At 61.8% G+C, this 27585-nt stretch overlaps 3 protein-coding genes across 8 annotated transcripts in view; 2 read left to right on the forward strand and 1 right to left on the reverse strand.

The window, feature by feature from the left end:
• Window positions 1-588, forward strand: part of MYO7B (myosin VIIB) — an 88927-nt gene extending 88339 nt beyond the window's left edge. For both annotated transcript variants that reach the window (XM_055078692.1, XM_024115012.2), the window contains one exon: window positions 208-588. In XM_055078692.1, the coding sequence (XP_054934667.1) occupies window positions 208-309 (102 nt within the window). In that variant the 3' untranslated portion in view covers window positions 310-588. The remainder of the gene's footprint in view (window positions 1-207) is intronic.
• A 419-nt stretch (window positions 589-1007) lies between these two features.
• LIMS2 (LIM zinc finger domain containing 2) overlaps window positions 1008-27585 on the reverse strand; it is a 41382-nt gene continuing 14804 nt past the window's right edge. For 3 of the 5 annotated variants that reach the window (XM_028501363.2, XM_024115046.3, XM_028501359.2), the window contains exons 2-10: window positions 18243-18402; window positions 15925-15991; window positions 15641-15761; window positions 5392-5541; window positions 4690-4840; window positions 3717-3809; window positions 3115-3163; window positions 2873-2948; window positions 1008-1838 (exon numbers count right to left, since the gene is read on the reverse strand). In XM_028501363.2, coding sequence (XP_028357164.1) covers window positions 1691-1838; window positions 2873-2948; window positions 3115-3163; window positions 3717-3809; window positions 4690-4840; window positions 5392-5541; window positions 15641-15761; window positions 15925-15991; window positions 18243-18398 — 1011 coding nt within the window. In that variant the 5' untranslated portion in view covers window positions 18399-18402 and the 3' untranslated portion in view covers window positions 1008-1690. Of the gene's footprint in view, window positions 1839-2872; window positions 2949-3114; window positions 3164-3716; window positions 3810-4689; window positions 4841-5391; window positions 5542-15640; window positions 15762-15924; window positions 15992-18242; window positions 18403-19334; window positions 19367-23568; window positions 23655-27585 lie in introns of those variants that run through there. The other 2 variants (XM_028501352.1, XM_055087370.1) reach the window with 2 other exon arrangements.
• Window positions 7740-12925, forward strand: GPR17 (G protein-coupled receptor 17). The gene is given in 3 exon segments (XM_007127061.3): window positions 7740-7887; window positions 11386-11427; window positions 11430-12925. Coding segments are annotated over 3 exon segments (1686 nt in total).

Raw genomic sequence — 27585 nt, forward strand, 5'->3', positions numbered from 1 at the left:
GCAGCGGGGCGGGGGGGGGGGGGGGGGGTGCCTGTGGTCCCAGGGAGGGAAGGGGACCCGGGGCCCGGCCGCAGGAGCCCTGTTTCTCTCCTCATGCCCTGCCCGGTGTGTTACTGAGGCAGAGGCTGGGCCCCGCAAGCGCTGGCCCAAGCCCCGCTTAGCTGCACCCCTCAGACTCCAACCCCCCACTTCCCCCACCCCGTCCAGGGCTACAAGATGGATGACCTGCTGACCTCGTACGTGCAGCAGCTGCTGAGCACCGTGAACAAGCAGCGGAGCCCCCAGACCTCAGTCCCGGCCAGTCCCTAGCAGTGGGGCCCTCTTGCCCGTTCAGCCACCCTCGGCAATCGGGGGTCCTGGTGGCACTTCCTGAGGGCCCTTCTCTGGGCCCAAGGCCTGCCCTCTGGTGGCAGCCTTTCAAGTCACCTTCTTCCCAGAACCCCCAGAACCACCACCCTGTGGCACCCCAGGGCCCCCTCCCCCGGGTGCTGACTGAGGGCTGAAGGGGAGGGCCGGGACTGGCAGGCCTCCCGGCCGACGGATGGATGGCGGGGAGGACCCCCCCGCCGCAGGAATGTTCAATAAAAGTTCCGCGGAGCAGTGGGGAGCGTGTCAGCGAGAGACGAGGATCGGGTTAGGGCTCGGGTGGGCAGGAGGTCCAGCAAAGGGTTCCTTCCAGAGAAAGCAAAAAGCACTGCGGCCCGTCCAGGCCCAGCGGAGGACAGCTCCGTTCTCAGGGAGTGACTTCCTTTGTGTCTCCCTCCTCCCTTTCCTTCCACCCCCTCTCTCCTTCCCTTCCTGCTCTTCAGACTGCGGAGATGCTTTCTACGGGCCCCTCTGCACACCTTTCCTCCTTCCCCCGCCCGGCACTGGACACGGGCTGCCGCCAGGAGGGTCTGGTGGTGGTCAAGGACTGAGGGTCTCTGTCGGCAGCCTGGCCCTGGGACGCCTGTCCGGTCTGGCGTCTGTCCACCGCAACGTCACAAACCACACAAGCCCTGGGGTAGCGTAGAGAAGCCTTCATTTGTTGTGCAAGTGTGAGTCCCAACACCAGGGTCCCACGCTGTCCTCCCCGGAGGGCAGGAACGAGCCGCCCACCAGAGCCCACCACCTCCTGGCCCCAGGCTGCACTGGGGAGCCAGCGTGGGCCCTGGCGGTGGGGTGAGCGGGGGCCCTCCTGCTGCTGCGTGGGCTGAAGAAGCAGGACTTGCTGGCTTGGCCTCGGCACGAGGCTCCTGGTTGGCTGAGCGCGTGCGTGGTCGGGGGACTGCAGGGTGGTTCCCCGGGGGCGCCCACCCACATGGCCCTGGGGTCCGGGCGGCCGCCTGGCCGTGGGCTACACCCGTGCCACGGGGGACGGAGGCTGGCCAAGCTGCCACAGAATGTGAGCCACGAGGCCTCCTGCAGGGATGGGGCAGCTCAGGACAGGCCGGCCCAGGTGACCCTGGCCCTACCTGCTTCTGTCCCTGGAAGACCTCGGGCTGAAGCAGTGGACAAGGAGCTGTCACAGGCTTGCCACATGCAGGGCCCTGCCCCGTGGCCTCTGGCCTCATGGAAGGAGGGAGGGGAGGGACGGGACGCCTTGCGGCGGGGGGATGCTGAGCAGAGAGACGGGCAGGGAGAAGCCACAGGTTTGGGCGGCAAAGCCGCGGGGAGCAGGAGGACGGTGGGCGGGTGGCGCGTGGGCCTCTCAGGCGGGCTGGAGGCCCGCGGACTTGGGCTGCGCCCTGCGGGCTGCCAGCTCCGACAGCTTCTTCAGCCGCTTCTTCAGCTCCAGCGGGAACTTCTCGTAGCACCTCTTACACACGGGCTTCATGTCGAACTCCACGAACTTGTTCCTGCGGAGGAGGGGCAGCGGCCAGGAGAGCCGGGCTCTCCTCGGACGCCTGGGCCAGAGCCCACCACCTCCCCCTACCCCAGCCTGTCCCCCCCTGGCCATCCGGCCAGGTCCGGGGGACCTTCCGGCCGGACACCACCGGAGATGAGGAGATGGCCCTCCAGGCCTCCCTTTCTGCCTAGAGACTTCTCTTGAATGCTGAAACTCCAGAACCTTCCCTCTTGTCCTCAGAAGCCGGGCCGCACCTCACCTCGCCTTGCCACTCCAGCTGTCCTTGCCCCTCTCGGCCTCCTAGGTGGGGTCTGGCTCCTTTGGCTCTGAGCTGCTCCCTGAGCCGGAGTGTCCTTCCCTCCCCAGAGGCCAGCGCCCTTCCAAGTGCTACAGGGTCGTGTGACTCTTCCTCCCACTGTGCCCTGGGGGGGGTCCGCTCTCCCTCGGACGCCTGGCCAGAGCCCACCACCCTCCCCCTACCCCAGCCTGCCCCCCCTGGCCATCCGGCCAGGTCCGGGGGACCTTCCGGCCGGACACCACCGGAGATGAGGAGATGGCCCTCCAGGCCTCCCTTTCTGCCTAGAGACTTCTCTTGAATGCTGAAACTCCAGAACCTTCCCTCTTGTCCTCAGAAGCCGGGCCGCACCTCACCTCGCCTTGCCACTCCAGCTGTCCTTGCCCCTCTCGGCCTCCTAGGTGGGGTCTGGCTCCTTTGGCTCTGAGCTGCTCCCTGAGCCGGAGTGTCCTTCCCTCCCCAGAGGCCAGCGCCCTTCCAAGTGCTACAGGGTCGTGTGACTCTTCCTCCCACTGTGCCCTGGGGGGGGTCCCTGGGCCTGCCTCCTCGGGGCTGGGGCTGGCCCTGCCCCCACTGCATCCCCAGGGCCTGATGACACTGGGCGATCAGGGAAGGTCCGATAAGGAGAAGAGCCTGTGGCAAGCCGACTCCAACGCGAGCCCCCGACGGGCTCCAGGAGGAGGGAGGGCGACACCCTGCAGGTCTCCGCCCCCCTCGGCCCCCGACCCCCAGGAGCCAGCACGACTTACTTCAGGGTGAGCCGGCTGTTGCAGGTGGAACAGGAGAAGCAGTGCACACACCAGGCCTTGTTGAGGGCCGACACCACTGTGAGGGGCAGATGGGGGCTTAGCGGCGCCCCCAGGCCAGCCACAGGCCCAGCTGTGCACACGGAGGGCCAGCTGGGCGCGCAGCTGCAGGACTCAACAGCCCAGAAAGCGCGGGGGAACGGGGCCCGGGGCGGGAAGGGGGCACAGGGACAGAGGGGCCTTACCATCGCCCTCGATCACGTGGCTGCAGGTGTAGCAGACGTCCCCAAAGAGCTGTGGACAGAGCAGGTGTGAAACACGCTGCAGGCATTCGTGCCCCCAGCCCAGGGCCAGGGATGTGGCCCCCACCCGCCCCCCAAAGGGCGGCTCTCATCAGCCACCTGGGCCTCCTGCCAGGGCACAGCCTCAGGCCTGGGAAAGACAGCCGGTGGAGGCATTGCTCCCCCTAAGGCCCCTTTGCTCCCGCCGTGTCCTGAGAAGTGTGGGCAAGGCAGTAACCCTGTCCTCTGTGCCAGAGCAGCTGGGCAGCTTTGCCAGGCCTGGCATGGGGGAGGAGATGGTGGTACACGTCACCCCAAGAGCCCAGGACTTCACTCGGCCATCTCATTCAGAGCCCAGGGCAGGCCTGGGCCACGAGGCACGTTTCTCAAATGGGGACACTGAGGCCCAGAGGGCTGCCCCGGTCCCCAGACCCTGAGCTCCCAGGCCTGGCCTCAGCACCCACGGCGGGGCCCCCGGGGGCCGCCCCATGTCCTCTCCTGCCACTCACACAGCCGCCTCCCCAGCCCGTGCCCTGCCGGCTCCCGCCTCCACACCCGGGCCCTACCTGGTTGTAGTGGGTCTCACAGTAGGCCAGGCCCTTCTTCTCATAGTGCCGGTGACCCAGGAACGGCTTCTCACACTTGGCGCAGACAAAGTGCTGGGGGCGGGGGGGTGCAGGGAGGGCAGCGTCAGGCCTGGAGCGACCTCCCAGCACACAGCCAGGAAGCGGAGGCTGGGGCGGGGGGCCTCGCTGGGCTGACACCTCCACGGACTGCTCCTGGTCAGCAGACCCCTCTCCTTCCCTGATGCCTGGTGGCGCTGCATCCTCCCCGGGCCCACGGGGGCGCCCTCGGCCCCCGTGGCGGGGCTGGTGAGGTGCCCGGGCCGTGACGGGCTGCACCGTCTGCCTCTGGAGCACACCTCTACAGGCCCAGAGTCACCGGGCGCACCTTCCGCCCGTGGAGGCTGTGGCGTGTGAGGATTCAGCCTCCCCCGGGGGGCCGGGGCCCGCGCCAGGACCCTCGCAAAGAGGCCGCCCAGGGCAGAGACTGTGGGACACAGAGCTGGCCCGGTCACGGGCTTGCACGCCTCCCCGCCAGGTGGTGTCCCTAAGGCCATCAGAGCCCCCGGCGCAGGGGTGAGTGTTCCCGGACAGCCAGTCGGACACACCTGAGCACCTCGCCTGCAGGTGGGCCGGACATGCAGCCACTTCCGTCAACTGCAATCCCACAGGGCACCCCGGGCCAGTGTCCCCAAGGTGTTCTCATGACTTTGGAATCCTCTAGAAGGCCAGGATGGGGAGGGAGGGAGGGGGTGTGCCTGCCCGGCCATGGCCTGTGGGCTCAAGTCTCCTGGGTCCCGTGGACAGACCTGTCCCAGACCAGGGGTGAGGAGGGGTAGCACCCACGAGGAAGGTCCCCGCTGGGAGTCGGCCACATGGCCTGGGGGCTGGAGGGCGTGTGGAGGGGCTTCGGGGCCAGGCTGGCTGGGGACGGGAGCCGGGGCGCCCACCTGCTGTCCGGGCTGGCCTCGCTCACCTCCACGTGCCACTGCTTGCCCAGCGCGTTGACCACACGGCCCTCGATGGGCCGGCGGCAGGCCCCACAGATGGGGACACCCATCTTGTCATGGCAGGGCAGGCAGTAGAGCTCGCCCTTCAGCTCGCGGGCCTCTGCAGTCAGCTCCTTCCTGGAAGACAGCGTGAAGCCCCCGGGTGACCACCCTGCCCTTCCGTGGCCTGTCGTGCTGGGAGGGTCACCCCAGCCCCTCCAGCGCCAGGGAAGCAGCTTCCTGAGACACACCCGCCACCTCCTCCACCCCCCACCAGCTCGGTCCCAGCAGAGCGCCCGCCGCCCGGGGCAGGCGTTGCTTTCATCTCTGCTGTCTCTGGAGACTTCCTGTGCCCCAGACGGGCCCCGGGGCACAGGATTCCCGCCCGGCCCTTGCAGAAGGCGGCCTGTGTCTGGCACAGATCTGTTCCCCGGGCCCCCGCCCTCCAGCCCAGACTGGGCGTCTGGGACCGGCACGAGGGGATGGCTCCGTGGCCTCGCCTTCCTCCCTCACCCGAGTCCTCCCGTCGGCCTCCCCTGAGAGACGCGTTTCCTGCACCAGTGCCCTCCCGGACCCACTCTACCTGCCCCTGCACCCCACTCTCCGGACGCCCCTCTCTGCCCCCCTGGGGCTCCCCTCCCGCCCCATCACTGCCCCGGGCGGCCGCCGGGCCCCGGCTGTGCACCTACGCGCAGTGGGTGCAGCTGAAGTGGTCTGGGTGGTAGGCGTCATTCCTGAACATGAGGGGCTGCTCGTCGATGACCAGGTGGCAGCGCTGACAGATGTACTTGCCCAGGCCCTTGGCCTTCTCACGGTTGTGGCAGGGTCGGCACAGGTGCCTGTGAGAAGTGAGCTGGGGGTCAAGGGCAGAGCCACTCCTCTTCCTCCCCAGGCAGCCTGGGCCACCTCCCTGGGGAAGACGCCCCCGGCCCCCGCCCGCAGCTGCAACGAACGCCTGCCGGGAAGCCTCGGGGGGCTCAGCTCGGTGGTCCAGAAAAGCAAGCTAACAGTCCTGCGGCCGGGAAGGCCACGGGTGCACCGTCTAAAAGGAGCCCCTGCACAGGACAAAGACCAGAAGGAAACACAGCAGCATGCCGTGTTTGGACAGTACAGCAAATGTGGTGTTTTTCTTCTTTACGCTTTTTCTGAGCCTAGGACATCATGCGTGGACGAGAGCAGACATTTCATGGACATTTGCTGAAAAATTCATTCTATTTTTCAAATGTCTTTTAACACACTTTCGTGCCCAGCCCAGGGGCCAAGGAGTGCCAGGCCCGTTGGGCCTGCACGCCTGCTTCCTCAGGGGTCGGCCCGACAAAGAGGAAGCCGGACGTCTACAGGCTCTCTCTGTCTCCAAAGACAAGTGCAGCTGTGTCAGATGGAGGCCCCCAGACCCAGGAACTATCATTACAGAGTGTTTTTTGTAAAGACCTCAGAGTAATTTCTGATGTTACTCCCTCCATTGGGCCGCAGCTGCGGTCTCTACCGAGAGAGAGAAATCAACATGGTTTCTGTTTCCTTGGGCCTCAAAGGCGGCAGGAATTTAGATTCAGGGTCCCCCCGGCGAAGATGCACAAAGGCCCCAGTGCACTGCTCCCATCCCCCACCTGCCACCCAGTCTGCAAGTGCTCTCAGCATCCGGGCCCTCCCTCCCTCCCTTTCCAGGTCCCCAACCCACTCTCACCAGCCTCCCGGCCACCTGATACTGGTGCGGGCCTCTTTTAGAGGCAGGTCAGGGAGTCCACTTAAGAGATCAACTCTCAGACTCAGGAACCCCCGAGCGGGTGTGGTGGGCAGATCCTAGGTACCAGGGCAGCCAACTCCATGCCCTTGACTGCAGCGCCTCCTACCGCGTTTGGGTCTGGACGGCCCTGTGCCTGCCCCGAGTGTGTCCTGGCTCCCCGGGGTGAATGAAGGGCAAGGGGCCCAAGGAGTGCCCAGCAGCCACCTGCTAAGCTGCTGACCAGCTCCCGACTCTGCTCTTTTGGACCCTGCGTGCCCCACACAGGGCAGCGGCTCAGGACGGGTCTTCTGATGCGTAAGTGGGTAAATGATTGTAAAAGACAAGAAGGGAAGGACGGCGGGCGTCATCTTCCAAGACCGGAAGGTCGTCTCCTGGCCTGGGACCCCCAGCTCACTCTACCGGCCCAGGGGGCCATAGACGTGGCCCGTGGCCACAGTCCCCATCTCCCTTCCGCCCCCAGATCCCTGAAGCCCAGTGGGCTCTCCCTGCCCCACTCTCCCCCAGACACCCCATGCCCCAGCCCCAGCCCAGGCCTCCTGCCACAGCGGGGCTCGCCACTCCCATGCCTGCTGCCTGCGTCTCTGCCACAGACGGGGCATTTATTCCCCACAGCCCCACTCCAATCCTGGTGACTCGTCTTCAGCAGTGGGACAACATGCAACCCGTACGGAACGCTTTTTGTTTCAAAGATAGAGAAATTAGCGCAACTCCTCAAAATTCTGTTGCGACGGTCGGTGCCCTTAAAACCACTGCCGTCAGGCACCCGACAGCAGCCAGCCAGACTCCCACATTTCAAGGCACCGTGAGCCAGTTCTCCCAGACAGCCACCCCGGGCCGCACACCCCACCGGCTCCCAGGCATGACAGAACTGGGCAGTCCCGCTCTCTTGACGGAACCCCAGACGGGAAACGTCTTTTCAGCAGACCTGATCCCAGCGCCAGATCTAAGGGCAACCTGCAGAATTTTTTCCCAGGTAGAATGAAGATGGAACCTAAGAATTTTACCACTGAGCTGCAACAGAAGAAGAGAACAAAACACACAGCCTGAGTTTTAGAGTGACACACGCTTGAGTCCAAATGCGGGCTCGGCCACCCCACTGGTTTGCCGTTGGCCAGTTACCTCACCTCTCTGAGCCCCAGTTTCCCCGTCTGTAAAATGGGCAGTAATCCCAAGTGCACGGGATTGTGCGAAAGAATTTCAGACAGTACTTGTGGCAGGTACTTCCCGGGGACGGCTGTGTACATCTTTCAACATCGTAACTAAAAAGTTTTTTAAAGTCTTCTGAAATTAGGAATGGTGATTCGGCTCCCGTGTTACCGGATGCATCACTTTGGGAAAGACGGGGAGAGCCAAGCTCTGCTGGAGCCGTCACAGGAGCTGCCACTGTCAACATCCAGACACCCCGCAGACCCCCAGACTCCCAGGAGGAGCCGTGGGGCAGGTGGGCGGCGGGCCGCAGCGAGCCTCTTCCCAGGCTTCCCGTCCAGAGGAGGAGCCCACACGGGCGAGGGCCAGGCCTCCGGGTCCCCACAGGCACAGACAGCTCCCCATTATGAGGCAGCCTGCAGCTGGGCCCCGCTCGAGATAAAGGCCGTGATTTATTCGGCACACCCAAACGGGGCCCCATTATACGGGGCAGGACACAAGGACCCTAAGCAAGCGTCCTGAAAGAGTCCCCTCTCATTGGACCGAACAAGACTCCTTGGCCTCCCACCCTCCCCATTCACAAGAACCCCTCTGCCGATGGCCAGTGCAGGCTTGGGCGCCCAGGCCCGTTGCCATGGCGGCCAGCCCCTCCCTGGCCCCCTCTCCCCCCCAGGAAATTACCCTGATCTGAAACGTCCTGTTGTGTCTGTTGGTCCCAGCCTGGCCTCCCACCCGGCCGGCGCCCACTCCGCGGCTTCGAAGACAGTCGCACACTCAGCCTCTGTGACGCTCCGTGGCCCAGCTGGGGGCGGGGGCGGGGGGTGGGGGACGGCTGGGACACACTGGAATATTCACGGCCCAGCGGCAGCAGAGGCAGCCAGAGGAGTGGCCCACCACACAGGGGACCCCTCAGGAATGAAGCGGCCTTTCAGGGCCCGAGGGGCTGCAGCCTCGCCTCCTCCCCTTAAATAGCCGGCCGGCCTCCACCACAGCTGCGCGGAGCCCACCACCCACCCACAGGCTGCAGCCCAGCTGCCGCCCCGGACCCGCCGACAGAGGTAAGGGCAGGGCCTGGCGGGGCGGGCGCGGAGCTCAGGCCCAGCAGAGGCAGGGCAGGGCAGGGCCGCGAGCCCAGCCCCGTCCCCGAGACGCCTCTCTGCGGTCGGGCTACGACCTAGTTATCCAGGCTGCCCCGGCCTGAATGGGAGCAGCGCGCAGGCAGTGCTCCTGTCCCACTGTCGGGGCTTTTAAAGGAAGAGTGAGCGCCCGGCCTGTGGCCCCGCGGCTGCAGGGACAGGCCCGTGCCCCTCACCAGGAGCCAGGCGGCTCCGGGGGACGGCCACCTCCCGCCACCGGGCCCGCCCACGTCCCCTCCGCAGAGGCCAAGCCCTGCGCCTGACTCACGGCCGGGGCCCCAACCCCGCCCAGGCCCGGGCCAAACTCCACGCACCCCGGTCGCCCTGCCCAAGCAGAGCCACACGTCGAGGGGCAGCAAGCGCGGGCGTTTCTAGGGACCCGCGGAGAGGAGCAGGAACCACTGCGGACCGCACGGCAGGACCGGCACCAAAACTCCTGATGTGGGGGAGGGGGGAGAGAAACCCTGGCAAACCAGAAACGAGCCTGAAAGCATTTTGAAACCAAGTCTGCGCCCCCAGAGAGCGCGGTGCACGCAGCCTTCAGGGGCGGGAGGCGGAGGGCACGGGGCAGGAGGAGAAAGCCAGGCGCCGGCCCGCCCACCAGGTGCCACCCGTGCAGGCACGCGGGGCCCACGCGCGGGGCGCTGCTCTGCCGTCGCCACTGTGCTGCTTTTTGAACAAGGGGTGGCGCAAACTGTGTCGCTGGTCCTGGGGCCAGGCCCCCGGGGGAGCCGCTGAGCCGGGGAGGAAACTCCAGCACGAGCTCTGGCAGCCGGGAGCTGTCAGCCTCCACGAGAAAGGCAGGTGGAGGTGTTGGCTATCCCCACCGGGTCTTCCTGACCCGACTTCCTACTCCAAGGCCGTCACCCGGCCAAGTGACCCTGGGCAAGTTAGCTGATACTGAGCCTCCGTTTCCTCATCTGCAAAATGCGGCAACTGACGCCTGCCCCTCAGGACTGGTGTGCGGTGTCCAGGCAGGCCCGCCGCCTCATGCCGGCCAGAGGAGGTGGTCAGTACCTGGGAGTGGCCCTCATGGAGGGGCCGGGTGACAACTGCACCGCCGCGGGGCACAGCCCGGGCCCGAGGTCAGCCCAGAGTGGAGGGCACCCAGCTCAGCCCCTCCCCAGCCCCAGGTTTCCAACAGGACCCCTCCCTCACTTGGCCTCCAGACCACCCCCCTCAAGTCACGCACACCTGGACCAAGAGGCAATAATCATCCCTGTAGTAGAATTTCAGGCAGCCTGAAGCACTCTGGAGCCAGGAGACGTCATCTGGGCAGGGGAACTGCCCTGGACCCCTTCAATAATTAAAATGCTCTATGATCGGGCAAGCGCCCGCCCTCTGCTTGAGGACGACTGGCCAGATGCTCTCTGCCTCTCACCCACAGCCATCTGTAGGGAAGCAGGAGCCCAGGGACACCGTGGTGGTTAACGAGGCATGAAGCTGCTGCCGGGCCCGACAGCCCCTCGTCCCCGCAGTCTGGACCTCCGTCCCTCCCTCCACGCCTGGGGATGGCACCCAGCCTCCTCCCAGGGCTGACGTCCCCACACCCACGGGGCACCGGTCAGCCCCTGCCAGGGCTATTATCAAGGGCATGAAAGGGGAGGACTAAGAGCCAGGAGAAGCTTGCAGGCAACTTGCTCCGGGTCCTGTGGCTGGGCCAGGACACGACACTGCGCAAGCTGCTCGCCTCCCCTCCTGCCCCCCTGCGGCCCAACCGCACAGGCAGGGAGTGGAGGGTTGGGAGGCGGGGCTTCAGGGGAGCCCCAGAAGCTGCGCTGCAGGCAGGGGTGCACGAGGCTGAAACCGACCCCCCCCCCCCCAGGTCGGGGCTGTGGACTGTGTGGGGTGTGGACAGAGAGCGCTCTGGCCCGGCTGTCCTGCCTTCTCCTGCCCACACCCCCGGGTCCCAGGCCTGGCGAGGGAGGCGGGCTGTAAGGGACCTTCCCTCTCCTTTCTGGATCTCCCGAGTTGACCAAAATCAAAATAGGAACCTGTTACTCTGTCTGCTGGGGCGGTAGCAAGGGTCACCCACTCAGACCTGGGGTCGGCAGACAGAAATGGCTTGTTACCAAGGCCAGCAGGGGTCGGAGCTGCGCGGCCCCTCAGGTGTAGGTAAACCAGGCGGCCGAGGCCAGGCAGAGACAGGCCGCCTCCCTGGGCCCCGGGCCTCTCTGGGGCTGCAGATCTTGGCCAGAAAACCCTGGCAGGTCTCTCTACCTCTGGGAAAAACGGCTCTTCCTCTCCTGGGAAAGAATCCGCCTCCTGGTAGTTAAAACTACCCTGGGTGGTAAAATACCCGCTGCAGGCCTGGGGCCCAAGCGCTTTCTAAAACACAGGTCTCCGCTCATTAAGATGCCTAACGTGGGGCTGGTGGGCTAAGTCCAGAAAGTTCAAGAGACCTTGGGATCCAGGCCCGGATGGCCTTCAGGTGCCGGCAGACGGAGCAGGCCTCTGCCTTCCCTGACACTCTGACACTGCATTCCCAGCCAGGCCCTCCTGTGGCGGGTGCCAGGTGCCTGGAGAACTGGGGAAGCCGGTGGGCAGGAGGGTCAGGGAGGGGTGTGCAGGGTTCTCCCGAGGCTGAAGAGGAGCTGGCCGAGCTCCACACACCGGGCCCTCAGGAATAGGTGACCCGCCCACCCACCCATGAGAAGTGGGGCTCAGGGGCCCCATGCACCCTGCCCCTCAGACAGCACACAGGGAAAGGGACAGAAAACGTGGGGCTCCTCCCTCTGCCCTCGCACCCCCCAGAGCCTCAGACAGACGGGTCACCACGCTCTCCCCGTGGTGCTGACTCCATCCCCCAGGCCTGCGAGGTGGCCTTCCGGGTCACCAGGGTCCAGCCAGGGCCTTCACATGCCCCGTAGGGACATGGCTGCACAGTGGGGAGCCGGCCCCAGCAGCAGCTTAGCACCCAGTCCCTGGTTTTGGTTTTGCTCCCTGCTGAAGTTCAGAGAGCCTGTGACGCCTGCCCACCCCCAGATGGACCCAGGAGGTGTCCTCGGTGGCCCCCGAGGCAATGCCGAGCATGGAACAGGGTCGGGGTCGGCAGGTACCGCAGGCTTCCGAGGGCTCACGTCTGCAGAGGGTGACGCCCTGCCGGTCGCAGGCTCTCCGGGGCCTGTCTGCTTGTTCCCTCCAGGCTCAGCCCCGGGCTCGACCTCCAGCCAAAGCATGAGCGGCCTCGAGGTGGCTTCCCCAGGCCTGATGGCCAACTCCTCCCTGGCCCCCACGGAGCAATGTGGCCAAGAGACGCCACTGGAGAACGTCCTCTTTGCCTCCTTCTACCTCCTGGATTTCATCCTGGCTTTTGTTGGCAACTCCCTGGCCCTGTGGCTCTTCGTCCGGGACCACAAGTCCGGCACCCCTGCCAACGTGTTCCTGATGCACCTGGCCGTGGCCGACCTGTCCTGCGTGCTGGTCCTGCCCACCCGCCTCGTCTACCACTTCTCAGGGAGCCACTGGCCGTTTGGGGAGATCCCGTGCCGGCTCACCGGCTTCCTCTTCTACCTCAACATGTACGCCAGCATCTACTTTCTCACCTGCATCAGCGCTGACCGCTTCCTGGCCATCGTGCACCCCGTCAAGTCCCTCAAGCTCCGCAGGCCCCTCCACGCCCACCTGGCGTGCGCCTTCCTCTGGGTGATGGTGGCCGTGGCCATGGCCCCGCTGCTGGCGAGCCCGCAGACGGTGCGGACCAACCGCACGGTGGTCTGCCTGCAGCTGTACCGGGAGAAGGCCTCCCGGCACGCCTTTGCGTCTCTGGCCGTGGCCTTCACCTTCCCGTTCGTCACCACGGTCACCTGCTACCTGCTCATCATCCGCAGCCTGCGGCAGGGCCCCCGCGTGGAGCGGCGCCTCAAGAACAAGGCGGTGCGCATGATCGCCGCGGTGCTGGCCATCTTCCTCGTCTGCTTCGTGCCCTACCACGTGCACCGCTCCGTCTACGTGCTGCGCTACCGCGGCCACCGCGCCTCGTGCGCCGCGCAGCGCGCGCTGGCGCTCGGCAACCGCATCACGTCCTGCCTCAGCAGCCTCAACGGCGCCCTCGACCCCGTCATGTACTTCTTCGTGGCCGAGAAGTTCCGAGACGCCCTGTGCAGCCTGCTGTGTGGCAAGAGGCTCCCGGGGCCGCCCCCCAGCGCCGACGGGAAGACCAACGAGAGCTCGCTGAGCGCCAGGTCGGAGCTGTGAGCCGGGGGCCACCGCTCTGAGCACCGCCTCCTCCACAAGGACCACCCCTCAGACTCACCGCCAAGGAGGAGCCCGCCTCCGCCCCAGCGGCCCCCGAGGAAACAAACTGCAGCCTCTGCGGGCCACCAGCACCTGCTCCGAGGCCTGAACTCACCGCCCGGCGCCGAGTTCTGTCTTCTCTGCCACGCAAATCCCCGAACAGGGAGAACAGACGGGACCCCCCTGCGGAGGAGACTGGCCCTGCTCACTCACAGCTACAAGACACTCAGCAACTTCACCCCCTGCTGCGGGGGCAAGGAGGCCAGAAACATTCCTGAACAATGAGCGTCTTTCTTTCCCAAGTGCCGCCTGCGAGGTTCCCGGCCTCCTTCCCCGACAGAGACAGAAACGCGCGGCGGTGAAGCTTTGCAGAGAGGACGCAGGAGACAGCTGCAAACGGCCCAGCGGAAGAGGGGGCACTGGAAGCTGGGCGGGGGCGGCGGGGGGGCGTCTAAAGGTTTTCTCTCAAGTGCAAGGTGCTTTGAGGTCCCTTTGTGACACCTTCGCCAAAGGACTCTGCGTTTAGGGGACACAAGCTATAAATTAGAACCCAACACTGTAAGCACCTTTCAGGGTGGTCACCAGGGGACAGCCAGCAACACGGGCGGGGCCCGTGAGGCACATCAGCTCTCCATCCCTCCTGCCAGAAACCCACACACGGACCTGCATGTGCCCGACAATCCCCAGGGCTTCTCGACAGCTGCCCAGCCCCTCCCGAGTCCCGGCGGAACACACGCTGTGGGTGCACGGTCACAGGGAGGTGAGCTCTGTCGCCGCCGGGTGGCGGGGAGGGCAAGGCCCGGCCTGTGAACCCGTCTCCCACTAACCCAGACCCAGCAGGAGCAGAGCCCCACTCCTTCCCAAGAGGCTTCCACCAGTCCCGGCGGGCCAGGCTTTGAGCTGTTTTGCTTATAGGCTGGCCTGATCGCCCTCACCGGTCCTTTCTTGTACTTGATTATACTGATCATAAACATAACTGTACTTTAATAACTGAAGGTTATTCTGTTTGGTTAACACAACTCCCTCCCCAGAACTTTTCTTCCCTCTGACCCAAGAATGGCAAAGCGGAGGCAAAGGCAGCGGTGTGGACCGTGGTTCTGGTGGCCCTACAGTGGGCCTGCCCCGCGCAGACTCTGAAGTTCTGCCTCGTGGGCTTCAGAGCGCGGACCTGGGCTGGAGGGTGCGCGTAGGGCCCCCGCACTCCTTTCATCACAGCGATACTTTACTTTCCTGAGCACGTCCAGCCTCTTCCGGATTTTTCCAGCAGGGACCCCGGAGCAGGGGTCCCAGCGTGAGCTGCGGCTCAGGCCCACACCCGGCATGTGACCCCACGGACCAGCGTGGGACCCCCACCCCGCGCCCCGCTGCACTGTCTGCCCCCCGATGGTCTCTCAGATCCGCACCCAACACCCAGGCTGCTACAGAGTGCTCTGCAGACACCAAGACGGACAACACGCGTCTCTGGTGGGGCAGGCAGATGGGCGAGATCACTAGGGCAGCGTCAGGAAGGGGTGCTCGACAGGCACCAGAGAATGTGACAAGTGCCCAGACGGGAGGGCGTGGGAGACAGACAGCTAGGGCGCCGCTAACGAGGCCGGGCTGTCGGCAGAGGGAAACTCGGAGTCGGTTGGTTGGCTGGGCTCTGTGGCGCCTGGGGTGCCTCCTGGACGCCAAGTGGAGCTGGCGTGCGGGCGGTGGGGTGTCCCGGGAGAGGTCAGGGGTGAGGCGGACGTGGACTGCCCAGCACCCACTCGCCGTGTGAGGCACCGGGACTTTGGGCCCAGCCAGGAGAGGAGAGGGACAGCGCAGCCGTGAAGCAGGAGGAAACCCCCAGAACACGGGGGCCTGGGTGCCCAGAGAGGAGCCGGAGCTGCCGTGAAGGCCGCGGGGACACCGGCCAGCCTGGGAGGCGGGGAGCGGCCGGGAGGGCCGGCTGGTGGGCTGCGGGGGCTGCAGGGAATCGCTGTGGAAAGAAGGCTCAGAGGGTGCTGTGAGCCCTGGGGGCCACCAAGCCTGAGCCATTAGAAAGGGAGAGAGAGCGGGCCAGAGCCTTGAGCCCCCGCTGGAGAGGGTGTGTGGAATGAGCAGGGCTTTGGGGTGCAGGGACGCGGCCCCCACTCTGACAAGGCAGTGGGGCAGCACAGATGCCGGGCGACAGGGGTGCCCATCCCTGGGGACGGGGAGGGGAGGTCCTGGCTGTGGGCGTGAGGGTGCAGGGACAGTGGGGGTGGGGGGTAGGAGGCGGGGAGAAAAGAGCGAGTCTTCGTGGAAGGTGACAGCTTAGCCTGCTGAGGAAACCTGGGCCCCAGCTGAGTGCTGTCCCTCCAGCAGCGCTCGTGGGGCGTGAGGACGGAGGTGGACGGCTGGGGTCAGCGCTGTGGGTGGCCGGGCAGGCAGGAACTTGACTCAGAGCTCCTCATCCTTCCGCTGCACCAACAGCACCCGCTTGGGCCGCCTTCCTCCTTGCTGTATGCTGTCAGCCTGCTCCCAGAAACAGCCCCGAGCCTGGGGCGGCCCCCGACTCACCGTCCCTCACTCTCTCCAGGCTCCGTCCTCACCCATACACTGGACAGGGCTCTCCTGTCTGCCTCGCAGGGACAGGGCCACACGGCAGCCCCATCCGCAGCCTGCAGCGCCTGGACCGGGCCTGGGCCTGTGATGAGGAGCCCATCTCACCTGCCGGCGTTCTTCACAAAGCCCAGGTCGGCCAGCTCCACGTCGCACAGCTCGCAGCGGAAGCACCCGGGGTGCCAGTTGTTGTTCATGGCCTTGATGACGCGGCCGATGATGAACTCGCCTGGAGGAGAGAGGTTCCTGCTCGCCTCGGGCCCTTCCCCTCCGCGGCCCCCTCCCAGAGCCAGGAGGGTGGCGCCCGCGGGAGCCCGAGGCCGACGCTCTGAGAGGCAGGGCTCTCTGCCCACCCGCCTCCCGGGCAGCCCCGAGGCCTGTGCGGCCCTTACCGCAGGTCCTGCAGCACGGAGCGAACAGCATCTGGAAGTCGTGTTCGCAGTACTTCCGCCCTTCGAGCTGCAAACGCGGCCAGCAGACAGAGGACAAGGAAGGCACTGTCATCCCCCAGGCTGCACTGGCCGGTCTGCTGGGTGAGGACCTGCCCTCGGGGAGGCTGGACAAACACCCCACCTTGTGCACCTGCTACTACCACAGGAAGCTGGGTGGGGGGGTGTTCCTGGAGGAGGTGATGAGGAGTGGAAAGGCAGCAGGGGTTGGGGGTTCTGAGAGGAGGGAATTCCAGACAGTGAGCTGCCCGAGCAAGGCCTGGAGATGGGACGGGATTGGCCTGTTCGACTGGGGGAGAGTGCAAAGCGAGGGGCCTCGAAGAAGCTGGCAACTCAGCAAGGCCAGCCCCTCAAAGGGCCACTACTGCCTGCAGAATATCCTGGCCCTGTTGGTCCCAGGAACCAGCTGAGGGCTGGGGAGGAACGTCACGCTGGGAAGGGTAGGGATGGAGTTTGAATTCTGTGTGTTCCTTGGCCCTGTTTCCTGTGTGAGAAGTCCATTCCCCCAGGGGCACAAAAGACCCAGGGAAGGGACACAGAAGGAGGGACACAGGAAGCGGGGCAAGGGAGTCCTGCAGCCGCTGTCCCCCTCCGTCTGGGCAAGGAGGGCCCTCGCACTGGCCCCCAGTGTGGCCCCAAGAAAGCCTCTGCTTTCTTCTCCCTTGATAATTGTATTTGGTTTTCCTCTGTTCTCTAAAATGAGTGTCTTATTAAGCTGCACCTGGCTAGAGCCCTAGCCGGTGACCCGCAGAGGCGGCAGGAATTTAAACTGTCGTAGGCACAGCCACAGCGCCCTGCCCACATCTCCCCTCCCCCACCCCCGCCTCCACCATCGGCCAGCATTTCCCAGGAGGCAGCACAGGCAACAGCAACTCCTGCCAGGCAGATCACACACCCCACAGCCATCTACCAGCCCGTCCCATCAGCCTGGAAATCTATCCAGCCTCTGAGCACTGCCCTGGTGTGCTGGTAAACATTTCACAACTGGCTCTGAGGCTGCCCTGTAGAGTTTGCCGATTTCTATGGTATAAATATTCCCACCGTGGTCAATTTCAAGCTACCAACAGACCTCCGCATGGAGCTGAGAAGAGACGTCAGTAGCCACCATGGTACAGTGTTTCCAGCACACAGGCATAATAACAAATCATAACCTCAAAGGCATAGCTGATCGTGAAATGTAATAAAGTAATTAGGAAGTGGTGAGTTTTGAGTATCTGTTACCTTTGTTGTTTTTTTTAAATTAATTTTTATTGGAGTATAGTTGCTTTACCATGTTGTGTTTCTACTGTACAGCACGACGACAGTTTTGTTTTTAATACAGTTTTATCTCATTGTATGTTTATATCATTTAACTTTTAATAATGGCTGTGTTGAACAACTGGCTTGCAAGACTGCTGAAAATGTAACAATCTGCTCCTGTGACCCAGTGCAGCCCAGTGTAGGCCCCTTCACTTCCCTCTGGATTACGGAAATAATCGGCTTCGGGCCCCGCCCGCACACAGTCTCTCCTCAGCATAGCAACCAGAGGGCAGGCGGGCGATATGACTCCTCCCCTCCAGACCCTGCAGTGGCTCCTGCCCCTCCCAGAATGAAAGCCTAAGGCCAGTGAAGGCCCACGGGGTCGAGCAAATCCGCCTCCCCACTCTCTCTTCTTCTGTTCCCTCTCCTTTGCTCTGCTTCCGTCACACTGCCTCCCGCCCTGCTCCTCAAATACCTGCATGCTGCAACCTCAGGGCCTTTTTGCACTTGCTGTGCCCTCTGCTGAGAGCTCTTCCTGCAGGTACACGCTGCTGCCTCACCTCCTTCAGGTCTGCTCAGGCATTACCCTCCCTGATCACCCCCCCCCCCGCCGCCCCTGAGATGCCTTACAACCAGAGCACTTAGCACCATCTGACACACGTGGGTTATGTTTACTGCCTGACCCCAGGGAGGGTAAGTGCCACCAAGGCAGGGCGTTTGCACCCCAGGGCCCCCCAGCATCTGCCCAGAGGTGACAGGATGAACGGCGACTCTCCTTCAGCACCCATGGCCACCAGGAGAACACTGTTCACATCTCATAGGTAAGGGATGGGGCCCCGAGGTGTGGCCAGCAAGGTTCTCAAGGAGCACCGCTCGGCTCAAGGGCTGGCATGTCTGCCTCATCCTTCACTAGAGGACCACGGCCAGGCACGGCCCACAGGCTGCCAGAGGGCAGGCCCTGAGCTGGGTCCGGGGCTCAGGCTCCGAGATGGCAGCGGCGAGGGTCCGGGGAGCATCCTCACCTCGTAGAAGAGCCCCTCGGGGAAGGGCCGGAAGCACTGGGCGCACACGAAGCAGTGCTCGTGGTACAGCTCTCCGTTGCTGTTGACGATCCGCTCGGCGGGGGCGAAGCGGGCCTGGCAGCGCTGGCACACGGCATTGGCCAAGGCATTGGACATGTTACTGGGCGGAAGGAAGGAACGGGCAGGTCAGGGCCTGAGGACCGCACTCGATGGACACGCTTTCTGGGGTGAAGACAGCGCTGTCCTCACCCCGGGTCGGCCTTGGCACCGCAGGGACTGAGTCACACAGTCGGGGCCACGCGGCCCGGCACCAGCTTGGGTCACCCTGCGTGGCTGTCACCCATCCCTGCAGCTACCTTGTGCCTTGGACACATTAGGTGCCAGCGCATGCCAGGCCCCGGTGGCCTTCCCAGATGACAACCCTGCGAAGCCAGCGCAGCACCGCCATCTCCCAGATGGACACGCGGAGGCCTGGAGAGAGTGACCCGCCCACCACCAGGGCCACAGTGGGCGGAGGCAAAGCCTACATCAGAACCGGTCCCCTGCCCGACTCTGGGGCCCCAACCTTCCCCCACACCCTGCAGCCCCCGGTGCCCTACACAGGGGTTCAGGCACAGGCCCGGCCGTCGCCGGGCTCACGCCGGCCAGAGCAGTCATGGCTCAGGTCCGGTCCTCTCACTCACAGGGCGGCCGGGGCTGGCCCTCGCTCTCCAGGCCCAGACGCCCAGCCGCGGAAGGACCCTAATCACGGCCGTGGCCACGGCTTACAGGCTGTTAGATGACGGACACACAAGCTTTCAGCAGGGTGCCTGGCCCACTGTAAGCCCGCAGAGGACGGCGCTGTGCTTGTCAGTGTCACTGACCGGGCCTCCAGGCCGCTCAGTCACGGTGCTGGGCCATCTCTCGAGGTGTCAGGGACACTCCGGCTCCCTCCTGTGCCTCCCGTCACCCTCTCAGGGAACCAGAATGTCTCTGGTACAGAATGTCACCCAGACACAGGGGAGCGGCTCGGTTTTTACACACTTATTTAATCCCCGAGGCCACCCTGCTTTCCTAAGGCTCAGAGAGGTTAAGTAACTTGCCCAAACTCACAGAGCAGATGACAGCATCCAGATTTGAACACAGATTGGTCCGACTTCAATGGCTCTTTCCCCTGCACCACGAGTTAGTTTCAAATCGCCTGCACCCCCAAACGCATAACCAGCCTACCATGGGGAAGGTGAGCTTGTGAATGTTAGGGAGCAGAGTGGGGAACGGACCTCCTCATCCACGGGGGCGACTGCTGTCCCCGGGGAAGCGGCAGGCATCCTGCCGGGAGGCGTGCAACCCGAGCTAAACCACAGGGGAAATGGCCACAGACACATGTGTGCTGGCTCCAGGCTGCGGCCCAAGGCTCAGGCAGGAGAGCCTGGCTGTCAGCCCCGACAGTCTCCACAAACGCCCAGCACCCTGATGCCTGTGCCTTTGGCTACAAGGGCGGCAGATAGATTTTGTCTCGTGTCAACTGGGTGGGCACAGAAGGAAGGTCAGGCTTGGTGAGGAGAGCTGTAACCAGTTGGCAACATTGCGCAGACGCGTGCGGTGGCACGCACCACGTCTCCCGAGAACATCTTTGCAGCCTGTTCCGCCTCCCGGGACGCTGAAGCCCACCCCTCCCTCACGGCCACAGCACCGGGAGGAGAATTCTCAAGTGAGCAATGCTCGTGCTGGGGTCCCTAGGCGCGATGAGCCCAGGAGGTGGGAGAGGGCTCTGCCTCTCAGGGGTCTAGGTGTGGACAGTGGGTCTAGCAGAGGGTCGCTGCCACGTGGACACGGACTGGAAGCCGGGCTGGGGCACCCAGGCAGGACTTCCTCTCTGCTCTGCTGGAGGAGCCCTCGTGGCAAGGGCAGGGCCGGTAGGCCCCTCGTTAAGCCTTGCCAGGCAAGTGGACCTCCGCACGCCTCTGCCTGCCCTCAGGTAGACTTGGGGGACCAAAGCCGCCTCCTGCATCCATGTTTAAGCCAAAGGGGCAAGGAGGCAGGACAGTGGCAGAAGGGATGGGCAGAGCCCAAGAGGACAGGGAGGCTCTGTGCACAGCGGCCACCACCCTCCTTTCCAGCTCCCTGCTGATCTCCACAAGGCGGAACAGACAGGGCAGAGGCTGACCCGTCGCCATGGGCTGGGCTGGACTCTGCCAGCACAGGCATGGTTTCCTGTCCCAAGAACACTGTGAACCTGGAGGCCTTGTTCTCCCCAAACACACATACCCGAGGTGGCTGGGAGGAAGTTCCATGCCTGGCCATGAACAAGACCTTGGCAGGTCTTGGAGTAGTCAGAAATCAACAGGAAATCCTGTGACCCTGAGCCTGGAATTCCCCACTGAAAGGACCCAGAAAATGAAGCCAAAACAAGAATTCAAGTGCAGCCCCAGCTTCCAGATTGTTCCAGACCTCTGGACCCTAACCAAGCGAGTGCACAGCAGGCCCATCTTCGGTTTGCCTCTCCAGAACTCCGGCCTCCCCGCAAGGCAGACATTCAGGGACTGCGTCTCCACGCTGTCATCACAGCAGCCAGCCCCCAAAAGAGCAGCTGGCCCTTCACTGGTCTGGGTCTAGTTCCCTGGCTGGGTCCCTGGGAGTCTCAGGTCAAGGATTCTGCCATCTGTCCCCCACATACCTCGCAATAAGCCCCGGCACAGACTGGTGGGGTGCGGGGGTGACCACCTCCCCACTGCCCCACCGGCTGCCCCAGCCCAGGTCTCGGCCAGGTACACCCCCAGCGTCACTTTTGTGGCTGCGTCGCCACGACCCCTGCCCTGGACCACAGAGAACACCCAGCCCACTGGTCGAAGGCAGAGGGGGGGGCCGACGTGCCCAAGTGCCGGACAGCCGGACCACAGCCCCGTCAGAGAAAATGCCAGCTGTCCCCGGCAGGAGGAGGCCGCTCTGGGCTCCACCCCGCAAGGTTAAACCCTGACAGCCCTAGCCCCTAACTGTGCACCTGCAAGAAGGTGCCGGCTCCTCGGGGCCTCATTTCCTCCTCTGCAAAGAGGTCGCCAAGGAGCAGGATCCGCCCCGCAGAGCTGAAGCGAAGAACTCACTGCCTGCAGGGTACGTACAGCACGCAGAGCACAGGGCCGGGCAGGCCAAGCGCTGGCTACAGAGCGGTTGTTGCCGGCAGCCCAGGGACCCCCGCCCGGGCCCAGCAGCACTCCCTGCGAGGACAAAGGAGGGAGACGCGCATGCCACGTCCTCCTTCACACATTCCGCCCAAGAGCCGGGAGCACAGTCTGCCCGGTTACCCGCAGGGAGACACCGCCACCCCACCCCGGCTGGACAGCACACAAACACTGTCGAGGGCACGGCCACCACCTAGAGGCCAAACCCCAGGGCTGGGGGGCGGTGGGGGGGCACACCTGTGCTCCCGAGCAGGTGCCATGGGGATGCCGTCGCAGAAGTCCCTGCTCCCTGAGACGGGCTGGGACAGCTGGTGGGGCAGGAGGGAGGTGGTCACCCCCACCTACCCTGTACCCTTCTCCAACCCTCCGCGGCACCCCAAAGGCTCTCAATCTTGACAGCCAACGCAAGCCTATTTGTTGCAAGACATCACTGAGCTCTAGCCTGGGGTGGGCTGGAGGGAGTGCTCTCCAAGCCAGGTCCTCGTGAGGGGAGGTTGCTGGTTCCAGATAAGGAAACTGACGTGCAGAGAGGGTCAGAAACCTGCTGAGGTCACAGGGGATTGGACCCGTGCTCTCTCGTCCCCTCAGCTCCTGGTGGCATCACACAGGCATGGCCGTTCAAGACTGCTTTTTCAACAACCCCAGACCATCCCCCACTCCAGTCTCCCACCCACCAGAGCCTAGAAAGCCAGCGTGAGGGCCCGGGAATAGGCAGGGGCTGGCCACAGGGGTCTTCGCACACTCGAGGGTGAGTCTGTGTCGCTGAGGCCAGGTGATCCCGCACAGCAGTCAGTCACAAGCCAGAAGCTCAAAGAAATATCAGGCTGAGGTTAGCATATGAACGTATGTGCGTGCATGTGTGCACGGGACTTTCCTGAGGCCTGATCTTCACTATCAGCCCTGCCCTCCTTTCATCTGGGCCAAGTTCTTGTGCTGCATCCATACAGTGAAAGCAGCCTCCAGCTTGGCCTCCGGCCCATCAGGGCCCCGGCCGCCCACTGCCGGCTCACTCCACAGATGTCCACGGTCATCCAGAGGCCAACCGGTGAGGGTTCCCGTTCACTCAGGTAAGTCGCTTGGCCTCCCGTGCTCCGGATTCCCCACCGGAGCAGTGGGCTTGTCCAGTGCCCATCCTGGTGTGGCCCCTGGTGAGGGGCCTGAGACACGGAGGCAGGTGCAAGCCCGGCTACAACAGGTATCCCGCGGATGGTCCTCTGCAGCCTCTGCTCCCTGCTCCCCACCTGACGGCCTCCCAGACACCTTTGAGGGCTCAACCCTCAGCCCCGCTCCGGAAGGCTGCCCTGGCCATGCGCGCACCGTGAGCACACAGGGGGGCGCTTTTACCGCGGAGCATCAGCCTCTGGGTTCGCTCTCCTCCCGGACCCTCCAGGCCGCCCACCTCTGTGACTGCTGCGCTGTCTCCTCCCTGAATCCCCACCCCCTCCTCGCAAACCCCGCGTCCTTCCCACAGCTGCTCCCCCACGCCTCCGGGGGTCCCACCTGCTATTCTGATGCCAAAGACCCCAAGCCCACAGCCCGCACGGCTCTCCCTGCAACTTCAACATGTCCAGGAGCCCCTCCCCCAGCCCCACCCTCACTCCGGGGGCTCCACCACCTAAGCGCCCCCTCAGGCCCTCCCCACCCCAGGCTAACTCATCCTCGGAGATGCCCTGAGGTCCATCCCGTACCCACAGGTTCCCCCTCCCAGTCCCAAAGGAAGCTCTCCTCATTGTCTACACTGGCAGTTCTCCCCGGGATAAAGCAGTTCAGGCTTCAGAGTCAGTCCACCCTGGCTTCAAGTCACAGCTTAGCCATTTTTTGGATGGGTGATGTCCAGCGCGTTCCCTGACCACCCAGGGTGCCCATCTAGAAAGCGGCCAGAAAGCCATCCGAGTCTGAAAGCAGTCGTGGCGGTTACCTCGGGCAACTTATCTGAGCGCCCCATCCGCAGCGCCCTGCCCAGGAGCGCTGATCCCAGCACAGCAAACCCGGCTGCGTTAAGCCGCGCCCTGCCCCCCATGGCCGCCACGCCAGGCGCTGTCCTCACTCCCGGGGCAGCCGGGCCGCCGCCGCCGTCGGAAGGGCCAGGCGGGTGTCCGAGGAAAGGCCCGCGGCGGCAGCTTTCCGGCCATTGTCCCCCGCGCCCCCGCCCTGCCCTCGCCACCTACCCGGGGGCGGCGGGCGGCGAGCTCTGCCGGTGCTGGCGCCGCCGGTACAGCCCCGACGCGGCGAGCGCGCCCAGCCGGGCGGCCATGGCGCGGGCCTCCTCCTGCCGGCGCGTCGCGGGCTGCCGGCTCCGACCGGCCGTCGGACCCCAGCCTCGGGGGGCAGGTGCGGCGGCGGGCAGCCACCAAAGGCCGGGCTGGGCGGCCGGACGCCCGGCGTGCGGGGGGCGCCTCGGCCCCCACCCCTCTGCACAGGAGCTCACGTTACGCACTGCGATCTCCAAAGGGCAGCAGAGTCAACTCCGAATAGAAAGGATATTGTTCCCGCCGCGGGGGCAGCACAGTGAAAGCTGAGGCTGGCAGGGTTGGGTCGAGGCTGGGGAGGGGACACGCTGGGAAGATCCCAAAGAGCACTGAGGTGAGAGGTCCAGTCCACAGTGGCAGGGCAGGATGCCCGGAGATCCCGGGTTGCCAGGAGCCTCCGAGGAAACCCTAAGCCCCCTGGACATGCTGACGATGGTACAGTCATCTGAGGAGGGCAGTATGGGACTGAGCCAGCTTAGGAATCCTGCAAACAGTCAAGCAGCTGATGAGGGATTCCCACACATGCCCACGTTTGCCTTGTTCCCTTCCCTGAGAACCTGCAGCCACCTAGGAGACCCAGACCAGGGCAGCCCGGTCCCTGGATCTGGCCAACAAATAACCATCCACCCCAAAAGAGGTCCACACTGTCAAAAGCTAGAGGGCAGGTAGCCCCCCCAGCTCACCACGCAGAGCGGAAGCAGCACGATCTGATGGAAGACCGCCAGGAAGGCGCCGTTTCCATGCATTTGTACCTAAAGGGACTGGTGGGGTTACTGTGATCTAAGTGCAAACACCCACGGCCAGCATCTGAGCTGTGGCCACTGCTGGCCGGGCAGGCACCACACTCAGCATTAAATAAGGATCCAGAGCACTCACAGAAATCTATAACATAGATTCCATTTCCCTGAAAAACCTTTCTAGCAAGGTCAGGAAGCATGAGCAGTTATCTTCCTCTGCCTTCCACCATTCCAGGGTGCTGGTCCTCCAACACTGGGGCGGGAGGAAACTGAGGGGATCCATCGAGACTCAGATGCCAGTCCCAGACACCGAGGAACACACGTCATCCAGCAAATCCAAACACGAGGAAGTAAGTACTCATTAACCACCCTGGGGGTCAACCCCCAAACACAGCCAGATGACTGCAAGCATTGGGTGCAGTATAGTTTGTCAAAGCAGCTCGATTCCAAAGGTACCAAGCACTGATCAATTCAACAAATATTTTCTTAAAGGTGGCCCCAGGGGCTAACGGGCAGAGAGAAGCTGAGCCTGGAGCCAACAAGTAGAAGGGTCACCTCCCACCTGCTGATGTAGAGAGATGAATGCTTAAGAAAGCTAGTGTAGAGAGTTTTCCTAGAGGAGCTTCAGGTCGATGGCCTAGGGCCTAGGCCCCTCTTACCCGTGGGGGTGGAGGTACCAGTCACACTGGGATCCCCAGCCAGCATGCTGGCTCCAGAGAACACAGTTGCAAAAACACAGTAAGAATGATATCAGCAAAAATGGCAGAATAAGGACCTCTGAAAGTTTGTCTTTCCATAAAAGCAATGAAAAAACTAGCAAGGAATGTCAGCATCACCTTTTTCAGAACTCTGTAAATTAACCAAAGACTTACAGTAACCCAGAGAGCAAGAAAAACTGCTGAGAAGACATACAGATGACCAACAGGTACATGAAAATATGCTCAACATCACTAATCATCAGGGAAATGCAAGTCAAAACCTCAAGGAGATATCACACCTGTCAGAAAGACTATTATCGAAAAGACAAGAAATAACAAGTGTTGGTGAGGATGTGGAGAAAAAGGGACCCTCTTGCACTGTTGGTGGCAATGTAAATTGATGCAGCCACCATGAAAAACAGTATAGAGGTTCCTCAAAAGATTAAAAATAGAACTACCATATGATCCAGCAATTCCACTTCTGGGTATTTATCTGAAGAAAACAAAAACACTCATTTGAAAAGATATACACACCTCTATGTTCATTGCAGTATTATTTACAATAGCCAAAATATGGAAACAACCTAAGTGTCCATCAATGGATGAATGGATAAAGAAGATGTGGTATATAAATGCAATGGAATACTATTCAGCCATTAAAAAAAATGAAATCTTGCCATTTGAGAAAATATGGATGAAACTTGAGGATATTACGCTAAGTGAAATAAGTCAGACAGAGAAAGACAAATACTATATGATCTCATTTATACATGGAATCTTAAAAAAAAAACAAGCTTGTAGATATAGAGAACAGATTGGTGGTTGCCAGACGCGGGGGGGTGGGGGGTGTTGGGAATGGAATGTACATCATGGTGAGTATACTTAATAATATTGTACTGCATCACTTCTGGGTATTTATCTGAAGAAAACAAAAACACTCATTTGAAAAGATATACACACCTCTATGTTCATTGCAGTATTATTTACAATAGCCAAAATATGGAAACAACCTAAGTGTCCATCAATGGATGAATGGATAAAGAAGATGTGGTATATAAATGCAATGGAATACTATTCAGCCATTAAAAAAAATGAAATCTTGCCATTTGAGAAAATATGGATGAAACTTGAGGATATTACGCTAAGTGAAATAAGTCAGACAGAGAAAGACAAATACTGTGTGGTCACATTTATACTTGGAATTTTAAAAACAAAACAAAACAAAAAGCCCAGGTCAGATACAGAGAACAGATTGATGGTTGCCAGAGGTGGGGGCATGGAGGATGGGTGAAATGGGTGAAGGGGGTCAAAGGATACAAACTTCCTTTTATAAGACAAATAAGTCATGGGGATGTAATGTACAGCATGGTGACTATAGTTAATGATACTGTATTTCATATTTGAAAGTTGCTAAGAGAATAAATCTTAAAAGTCCTCATCACAAGGAAAAAAAAATTTTTTATAACTATGGTGTCTAGTTAACTAGATGTTAACTAGACTTACTGTGGTGATCATTTCACAATATATACAAATATCAAATCATTATGTTGTACAGCTAAAACTAACATAATGTTGTATGTCATTTATACCTCAATAACAATAGATAAATTTAAAAAATAACCAACTGGGGGGTTATAAAAGCTGAATCTTGGTAAGAACACCTTTATGGTGTTTTAATTTATCCCAGTCCTTAATCCCCACTTCCTAACTCCATAGCTGCCTAGAAAAGTAACTGGCTGCATTCCCAGTAATGAGGGAGCGGAACAGGGCTGAAACTCTTTCAAAGCTTCATTCCCAAAGGAGAATGACCTGGTCTTCCCTGGATGATCCCACTTGAAAGGCTGGTTTTTATGTGACCTCACTCACACTTACCCAGTGCTCAAAGCCTCTCCTGGGGTGAGTTTTTCAAACGTATTACTATTACAACTACCTATGTATTACTATCGTAGCTGCCATTGTCACAGGCAAAGGGGAACAGTTGGGCAATTGACTAATCAAAAAGCTTAAAAGGAAAAACCAAGGAATGAGATGTCCTTAGGGGCTTCGAAAAGAACCAACATATTCCCAGGAATCTAGAAGGCCATGCGAATGCCCAGGGCTATGTGCATGCTCAGGAAAGTCCTTAGAAGGTCCTAAGCTCTCACTTCTGATGGACCTTTTGGGCTCTGTACAATCAGGAAGTGAAGACTAAGGCAGAGTTGTAAAATGCCTGGTTGGATGTTGAAACTGTGCCCCAACATACACTCAGAGCCTTCAGTAACGGCTGGGAGACTTACTGGTTTCAGACATTCAAGAAAATCTCTGTCCAATCATTAGCTGACTACTAAACTAACCAGGCAGAGACTTCAGTGGCCACAAATGACAGAGATACAGACTTTACAGAATCGTTTCAGAAAAATCACTAAACAAACAATAAGCAGCAACAATAAACCCTGGGGAGTAGGGAGAATCTGGTTTCCAGAGCTGCCACATTATTTTATTTGAAAAGTTCTGTTCTCAGC

Source organism: Physeter macrocephalus, chromosome 2, assembly GCF_002837175.3.
Source record: "Physeter macrocephalus isolate SW-GA chromosome 2, ASM283717v5, whole genome shotgun sequence".
Classification (NCBI taxonomy): Eukaryota; Metazoa; Chordata; class Mammalia; order Artiodactyla; family Physeteridae; genus Physeter; species Physeter macrocephalus.